Source organism: Sinocyclocheilus rhinocerous, unplaced genomic scaffold, assembly GCF_001515625.1.
Source record: "Sinocyclocheilus rhinocerous isolate Xijiao unplaced genomic scaffold, SAMN03320098_v1.1 scaffold2393, whole genome shotgun sequence".
In the NCBI taxonomy this organism is placed as follows: domain Eukaryota; kingdom Metazoa; phylum Chordata; class Actinopteri; order Cypriniformes; family Cyprinidae; genus Sinocyclocheilus; species Sinocyclocheilus rhinocerous.
The window spans coordinates 31,801-41,162 of record NW_015635043.1 but is presented as its reverse complement, the minus strand read 5'-3'; the positions used below and the strand labels follow the sequence as shown (position 1 = coordinate 41,162).

The window sequence follows — 9,362 nt, the reverse complement described above, 5'->3', positions numbered from 1 at the left end:
TAAACACATGATGTCTGTTTCATTCATACTGGACGCCAGAGGGCGCCCTCACACAGAAAATCCACATATCCAGTCCGAGAATGACCTTCCAGGAAATCGTAATCAAGTATTCCACAGAGACGTGTAATAATACAATTTAAAATAGCTGTTTTCTATTTGAATATAATGTAAAATGTAATTTATTCCTGTGATCAAAGCTGAACTTTCAGCATCATTACTCCAGTCTTTCATTGTCACATGATCCTTCAGAAATCATTCTAATATGCTGATTTGCATAGTAAATGAAAAACGGCATTGTTGACATGAGAATGCAACTTTAATTTGTCATTTTTAAAAAAACATATTGTGTCCACTCTGTTTGACAGTATCTGGAGGGGCCCGAATGTGAACTGTGTGGACAGCACTGGATACACACCTCTACACCACGCTGCTTTAAATGGACACAGGTGAGTCCTGTCACCTGATGACCTTTGACCTTAAGGATGTTTTAGGAGTTATTTTTTTAAGGAATATATTTTCTTTAAAATATATTTGTTTATGTATCAGAGATGTTTATGTATCTCTCTCTCTTTCTCAGTGAGGTGGTGGAAGTACTTCTGAGGAACGAGGCTCTGACGAACATCGCTGATAACAAGGGCTGTTACCCTCTGCACCTGGCGGCGTGGAAGGGAGACCAGCGAATCGTCAAACTCCTCATCCATCAGGGTCCATCTCACCCCAAACTCAATGAACAGGTCTGACCACCCGACACCGAGCAGCCTTCACCTCAGATTTAAAGGCATTTACTGTTCTGATGTTATTCACGTTTATTTTGTGCTACGACTAGGAGTAAAGAGGAGGAGATGATCTTCCAAACTGAGGGGCGAGTCAGAATAAATACTGTCCGTAGACCTTAGGTTGTGCTGTAAATATGCACCTTTTTAACAGCGCACTCTCTGAGATCATTAGTATTGGGGGTTGTTGACTGTGTAAATTCAGTAGTTTCAAGGATAGCCTTTTTTTGACACGTCTCAGGAATAGCTGCAGTTTATCAGGAAGACTGTCGCTTCCTCCTACAGGCTCTTCACACCCTTGACATCTCACCCTTAATACAAGCAGCTTTCATTTACAACTGCTATTTTTACTCGTAACACATCTGGGTGAATTTCAAATAGTTTTTTTGTGGTGTAAAGTTGAAGATGACGTTTTAATTTGTTTGCATCACCTGATAAAGTTTGAATCAATACAATGTCTGTGAACTTTTGGACACTAGAGTTGAAGATTAACCAAATTCAGGTGCAAAATCAGTAACTACCAGTATCTGAATCTAGACATTGATATTTCCATTATGACAATTTTCAATGCAAATTTTGATGTTTTTTTTTTTTCCCGTGATTTGACATCACATGCTAAAGTAAAAATACAGGTTGTGTGACAGCAGTGTAATGCACTGTTTGAAATGTTTATAGTACTGTCATGCATATTGTTTTTTATATAGTATAGTAAGTATTCCTTGCGGGGAAAAAAAAGTATGCTTAAAGCGATAGTTAACCCAAAAAAATTACTCACCCTCAAGTTGTTTCAAACCTGTACAAGTTTCTTTCTTCTGTTGAGCACAAAAGAAGATATTTTGAAGAATGTTGGTAACCAAACAGCTGCTGGTAGCCATTGACTTCCACAGTATGGAAAAAATGCTATGAAATCAATGGCTACCAGCACCTGTTTGGTTACCAACAAGACCTGCTAGTGTTTAATGCTGTTATGTTATGTGACATTTAAAAGGATTTCTGTTATGTTTAAGTTTTTGTGGTTGCCATTGTGCTGAAGAGTAGAATACATGTAGGTAAACACTACATCAAATATATGAACAGTAACTGTGCTAATGCCAGTGCCAAGTAATATATTACATGTTCATTAAATTTACATGCATAATACATGCACAACAAATAAGTTATATTTAGCATGTCCTATCCTAGCTTTAAATTATGTTTATGCTACAAATTAAGTTACTCTAAATTGTAAATGTAGTTTGCAGGTTAAGCAGTTTCATTATGAAGTTGTCATAACTCAAAAAAATGGCAAGCAGTCATTTATTTATTGAGCTAACGCATTACACATTTTTAGAATAATGTGTAGAATTATGAAATTATATATAAAGATGTACTTTATATGTCCTACTTAAGTGGGTCAAAAAAGAGCTCTTAAAGGGATAGTTCACCCAAAAATGAAAATTACACGATAATTCTTCCATCGTGCAAATTATGGTCATTTTCGTCAGTTAAGGCTCGTTAGCATTTGGCCTGCTTTAATTCAGACACAGAGATGCATTCGCATTTATTTACATAAGATCGCATTTATTTGAATTAATTAATTATATCATTTATTTGATTTAGCGAGAGAGAGAGAGGGATGAAAGTTGCGTGTGTGAACCTGCGTCTGTGCGTCTCTCTCTACAAGCAATGAGGCTAGTTACTTCAAAAACAGCAATTTTACCCCCTCATTGCAGAGAAATATAAAGTTGCGAGTCAGTAGCCTGTCGAAGCTATTTTACTAATAAAAGTTTCCGTGCTGTGTTGTCGTTGTCGTGTGCACTAATGTGTGTGTGCGTGCGTGCGTCTATGAAAGCAGCGTAGCCTAGGCTACTGCATATAGTTTTAGTTTAGCTATAAACCCGAGCCCGACCGAACCCGAAGCTATTCATTAAACATTAACCCGAACCCGACACGAACCCGAAGCTATTCATTAAACATTAAGCCGATTTTTCACAAGGCTAAGTTAGTCCTATACTAGTATTCCATACCAAACATATAATATGTATTTCCACCCCCCACAAAGTTAAATTTATCATACATTTAAACAACAGTCAATGTAAACAGTATTTACCTGTAGGAAAGTCACTATGAGATTAATGAGGATGTTTATTGTGTCAGGACTAGCTTCAGTCTGACGTTAGGAAAGCGTTTTCTGCTCTCACTTGCCATCCTGTTGTGAATCCGTTGCCTGTTTATTTCCAGCACCGTCACATCTTTCACCAAACGAAGCTGAATATTAATTTGCATAATTTGGAGAGGCTTTCGTGCATTTATTATTCTGCAGTGATGCACTCAATATTATTCAGTAACATAATAATCGCAGTTTTCATTTAACATCTCCGTTTTTGCTTGACTTGGTATAGCATGACATGTCTCAAAATGAAATGAAACAGCAGCCAAAAATGATTTATTATGAATTATTATTATTAATAATTTATTATGAATTAATTGTACAGTTTTTGGACTGGATTGGATTGATGGCATAATTTGTTTCATTTCATTTTTTTGTCATTTCATAAGGTTGGTTTATTCTCCTTCGTTCGATTGGTCAAATGAACATTTGATGGTTAATTTCATTTTCAAAAACTTTTTCACATTGATTAATTCTAGTTAGATGTACTTTTAACACATATTCACTCATGTGACGTTTATCATCCGACGGACTGTAAGCCAGCCTGTGGTTTCTTTTGCCTGTTTGATCATGTCATTCATTAACAGTCGTTGTGTTCATTGTGTGTGTGTGTGTGTGTGTGAGGCTGAACACATCTCCTTCCTGTTCTCTCCCCTCTCCCAGAGCGCTCTAGACCACACTGAGTTCAAACGCTGTGGCCCATTTGACCCCTATATTAATGCCAAGGTGTGTACCCATGACCTCTGACCCGCACGCTTTGCCTCCATACGCCACGCCTGGGTTTGTCTGGTTTCTGTCGGGACAGTGTGTCTCTTCACTCTTTCCTCATGTTTGTAATGATGTGGCTTATATAAGCACACATATGCTGTATATGTGTGAAAGCGTGTATATTCCTAAAGACGTCTGACCACTGACAGACTGCTGTGATTGTCTCAGTGTATCTGATGAGTTTGTCCACTTGTTTTGTGCTGCGTGTTTGAGTGTGAGAGCATTTTATCATGACTGTTCAAGCTGAAATGTGTAGTTTTTGTGAATTGCAAAAAGTAATGATGGATTTCTAACTGGTGTCCCAAACTCATAGTGAATAACAGGTGGGAAAAGGTATTATATTTACCATAAATTGGTTTAACATAAATGCTTGTCTGTACATTCAGCAGTACACTTCTACACCATATTTCAAAGACAATAGAAGTAATTATGAAATTACGTACAAAGATGTACTTGCGTCCTGTTTAATGGGATATTAAAGCACCCAATATTTGCATTTAATATAAGTTTAAACTATGAAACATTGTAATTGATGTTTCATTTATATTTTCATATGAGGTTTTTTCTAAATTTATTTTTGGTGCAAACCCTAATAACTATGTCAGTTAGTCTCTTAAAATATTATTGTATTTTAGATAAAATGCATTTATTTATTTATTTATTGAAGATAAAGTTCAGTTAGTTCAGGCTGTAAAATGTCTTGTGGTGCAACTAAAAAAAAGTTATGATATTCATCATTTGTATAAAATACATTTTACCTTAAAAATATTTGTCAACTATTTTTTTTTTTTGTTGTTGTTGTTGAAAATAATTATTTTTACACACATTCATTCAAGGTCTAAGGAAAATGTTTTATTACTTTTTACTTGATAGTTGCAGCACATTATATTTTTATAGTCATACAATTAAATATTAAAATAAATAAATAAAAATTATTTTTAATTGTTTATAAATTAATGATTTGTATAAAATACATTTTACATTGAAAACTATATTTTAAAAAATAATTAATAAATAAGATGTATTCACATGTATTCAAGGTATTATGCCACATCATTAAAATGTTGTTAAAAATGTTGTAAGTAGTTTCAAAATGAACCTGACAGCGTATACAAACCATACACACAAAGATTAAATTTCTGAGAAATTGGCACGTGCTTTAAACTGTTTTTAAAAGATTTCTCGGTTGCACTTTATTTTACAGTATGTGCTCTTGCATGTACTTACCTAGTACTGGCCAGGTAATATAAGGGAACTACGTGGGTTAAGGTTAGGTTTAGGGTTAGTACCTAGTTATTTCCCAGTTATTGTAACTACTATAATAAGTACATAGTATGCACATGTGGAACAGGACTATAAAATAAAGTGCTACCGATTTTCCTTTTTATTTTTGACACTTTATTTGTTGTCGACCCATACATACGCCTCTCTAGCATTTTTCCATCCCAGTACTGAATAATGAGTCAGATGTCCTTGCAGTTTAAAATGGGATAAGAGAAAACATTTTAACATGGAGAAATTTTACACACTTAACCTTCAAAAGCAGCTGTGCTTTGTGTATTAATATGGATGCTGTGGTGTCCTGCTGAATCTCTCTTTCATTCAATAGCGCAGAGGTGTTTCGCCGAAGCGTTAGATCAGTGTCGTATACAAGCGTCTGTGTGTACACGTGTGTTTGTGTGTGAGCCAGGGTACAACTGAACAGACTGAAGTCCAAATGAATAATTCATGAGATGACAGGAAGTGTGTGTGACTCAGGGTGTTTTGTAATTGTTAAATGGTATTTCTAGCATACCTGCTGTGCCACACACACACACATGCAGAGTCAAGAAGCTTCTCTGTGTAGCCGTCGGCTTGCATCGTTGTCAGAAAACGTGTGAGGGTGAGATAGAGATGCAGGCGGAGAGAGGTGGAGCGTAGTCATGGCAATGGTGTCATGGCTGGATAGCTGAGGGGCCGGACCCACTAGCACATCAAGAAAGAGATGAGGGGGAAAAATGGAAGGAAGAGATAAAGACAGTGTTGAATGGAGGAGAAGCCACAGTATGGAAGGGTTTGGATGTTCTGCAGCTTAATAATAATAATAACAATTAGTAGTAGTAGTAGTAGTAGTAGTATTTATTTATTTTAATTAATGAATTTTAATTCTCTAAATTAAACACTCACACACACACACATGCAGGTTGTTGCAGTTGTTTTTCCAAAATATTATGTTACGTGTTTCAGTCTGTGGGTTATTGTGTCCTTTTTTTTTTAGTTATTATTATTATTACGTTTTGATGCATTTTGTTTTTTGTTGTGTTCCCATTAGTCACCTCTCTTTGCTCTTTGTGGTTTCCACAGTTATTACTGTTAACTAAAACTATTTAAAAAAATGGAAATATAAATATATATTTTTCTGTAATTTAAATAAAGCTCATATAAAATAAAATAGAAATATTAGATTGAAAATCTTAAAAAAGAGAAATGTTGCAAATGATTCATGTTGTGAAATGTTGAAACTGAGAAAAAAAATCATTTTAAGCTGAAGTTTATGAGTTTAAAATAAGGTTAAGCTGATACGTTTTGCGCTAAAATGACAGTTTAATTAATGAAAATATGAAGTGACTCTCACTAGCAGTTTTGGAGGGTGTTGTTCATGTATTTATGTCCTCATTTAGTGAGACAGCAGACATTAATATCACAGCGTCATGCGCGTTTCAGTACAAGTAGTAAACAAAACCGCACGTCTGTGCCATTCATTAACACAGAGACACGCAGAATTCATAAGAAATAGGCCTTTTGTGTACATAGAAAGTCTTAGATCTTTGAGTTCAGCTCATGAAAAATGGGGGCAAAAACAAAAGTGTTGTTTATAATTTTGTTCAGTGTAAATATACACTGTGGCCCAACAGTGATAATAAAAAACGACAAACCTAATAAAAAAATCAAACACACACTTACCTGTTCATACAGCTGAGATTCACTCAGTTCACCTGCTTACTATGAATCTATTTCAGGAGAGCCTTATTTAGAAAATGCATTCATCTCCACTTCCCCTTGATTATGTATGTGGGGAACCTCCTCTCTCTCTCTCAGATGACCTAGTTCGCACCATCTGTGTGAAAATCTTCAGAAAATATTGTCGTCATCACAATTCCCAATGAACATTATAGGTCTGTTCCAAACCCCAGTGAGTTCCCTCACCCTTTACTCTCGAAATATGCCACACTCTTCTAAAGGTTTACACTAGACAGTATAGACATTACAAGATTTCAGATCCCAGAACGCTGTAAGACATGCAGCTTTGAGGTTTGCATTATTTCTATTGATTAAGCCAAGAAGTCAATCTGTGGAATTTGACCGATCACATCTATGAATTTCCAGGTATATGAATTCTGGCATCCAGTGAAGGAAGAACTTGTGCATATATGCTTAATTTCATGCTTTCCATTACATCTACTTGATCAAAAATACAGTAAAAACAGTAATACTGTGAAATATTATTACAATTAAAAAGAACAATGTTCTGTTTGAATTGAATCCATATTTTAAAATGTAATTTATTTCTGTGATCAAAGCTGAATTTTCAGCATCATTACTCCAGTCTTCAGTGTCACATGATCCTTCAGAAATCATTCTAGTATTCTGATTTGCTGCTCAAGAAACTTCTATTATTATTATTATTATTATTATCAATGTTGAAAACTGTTCTACTGCTTCATATTTCTGTGGAAACCATAAATACGATTTTACTTATAAACCATAATACAATAATACATGTTTTAGGATTATTTGATGAATAGAAAGGTTAATAGAACAGCATTTATTTGAAACAGAAATATTTTGTCACAATGTAAAAGAGTCACGCTCGTTTTCTTTGCTGTAAATACTTCGAGGAACTCTAGAGATGTCTGTGATTTCCAGTACGGGGCTCAGTAGCCGTCTGTGCGTCATGACCCGTGGTCTCTCTCTTCGTGACATTAATTGTTTAAAATCACATCAGTTGTGTAGCGAGAGCATGTTTTTTTCACTCTGAAAGCTTTTATGTGTGTGTACCAAACATCCCTCAGTCTCTGTGAGAAATGCTGTGATGGTGTAGTGTGTGGATAATGCTCCGGAGAGATGACGCATCTGTCAGAGTGCTCATATATGAGGGAGATGTGTTAAGATGCTTGACGCAAACTGAGAGAGCTCTACACTTTTACTTCTTCAGTTTCTGTCAATCTATGCTTCGTTTTGGCAGCTGGCTCTGAATCTTATGAGACCTGTCAGGAACATGTCTAGGTTGTATTTCAACCTAAAAGAAAGAGATTATGAATTGTATATGATGTAAGAGATGAAAATTAAGCCATAAGGTTAAAAAAAGGCTTAATTTCATTTAAGATTATTTGCATTTCAACCAGTGTTAAGAATTATTAGCTTTTATTTAATTTGTAATTATAATTAAATTTTTATTTAATTTTAAGTTTTAGTTTTTTTTTTTCAGTTTAATTCGTTTATATACTGTATATATATATATGAAGAGTTTAATTCCAAAACGCTATAAATCCATTTTGATTAATTTGAGTAAAAATGTGTTTTCTTTACCAAGAAAGTGGCAAGATGAAAACCACTATTTTCTGTTTCAAACTTTCACATAGCATCTTTAGGTTAAAATAACACAAAAAATTCAAATCCAGATTTTGATTTTCAAAGATTTATTATAAAATTGTATTATTTTTTCCCAAAATGCAATAAATCCATGACAATTTTTTTTCTTCAAAATGCAATAAATCCATTGAATCAATATAAAAGCAATTTTTCATATTGAAACTATTGAAAATACACAACATAGTAAGTTGATCCACATATGACAGCCTCTGAACTTGGTCAATACTAATCTTATATGCAGGCACTGGACTAAAAATACATTCAATCAGTCATATTCAACAGTTTTTGTTGTTTTTCATCTAATATTGAATTTTATATTTATTTAACTTTTCATATTTTTACGTAATAATACTTAATACTGATTGCAACATATTGTTGACAGTTTAACCACATTTCCTTCAGTTTTATAATACAAAAATTTGCATCAATGTCAGTAATGTAATGTGAAAAATAATTCTATATTTTAACTGTATAGTTTATATAATATTTGTTGTACTGACTTTGATGATTTAAATTAAATTTAGTATATCAACTTTTTATAAATACAATAAAAATGGCCCAATAATGAATGTCTTTGTAATTACAAATACAGTATTCATTAAATGTTCATTAAATTATTATTAATTATTAAAATAATTAATTAATTTGATCTATTAAAATAAAGTAACAATGCAAAAATCTTTTAAAGACAGGCCTCGCTTCCTATATGCAAAATATTGTGAAAGTGAAAGTGACATGTGGCCAAGTATGGTGACCCATACTCGGAATTAGTGCTCTGCATTTATCCCATCCAAAGTGCACACACACACCGTGAACACACACACACCGTGAACACACACCCGGAGCAGTGGGCAGCCATTTATGCTGCGGCGCCCGGGGAGTAGTTGGGGTTCGGTGCCTTGCTCAAGGGCACCTCACCGTATTGAAGGTGGGAGAGAGCGCTGTACATTCACTCCCCCCACCTACAATCCCTGCCGGTACGAGACTCGAACCCACAACCTTTGGACGAGACAACAGTATCCGAAATGTTCCTAACTACA

The 9,362-nt window shown here is 34.5% G+C and overlaps 1 protein-coding gene across 1 annotated transcript in view; it reads left to right on the top strand.

Moving 5' to 3' along the window:
* LOC107746333 (ankyrin repeat and SAM domain-containing protein 1A-like) overlaps nt 1–9,362 on the top strand; it is a gene marked incomplete at its 3' end in the record, with an annotated part of 71,311 nt that overhangs the window by 39,527 nt on the left and 22,422 nt on the right. The window contains exons 3-5 of the mRNA XM_016560486.1: nt 366–446; nt 578–734; nt 3,586–3,648. Of these exons, the coding sequence (XP_016415972.1) occupies nt 366–446; nt 578–734; nt 3,586–3,648 (301 nt within the window). The remainder of the gene's footprint in view (nt 1–365; nt 447–577; nt 735–3,585; nt 3,649–9,362) is intronic.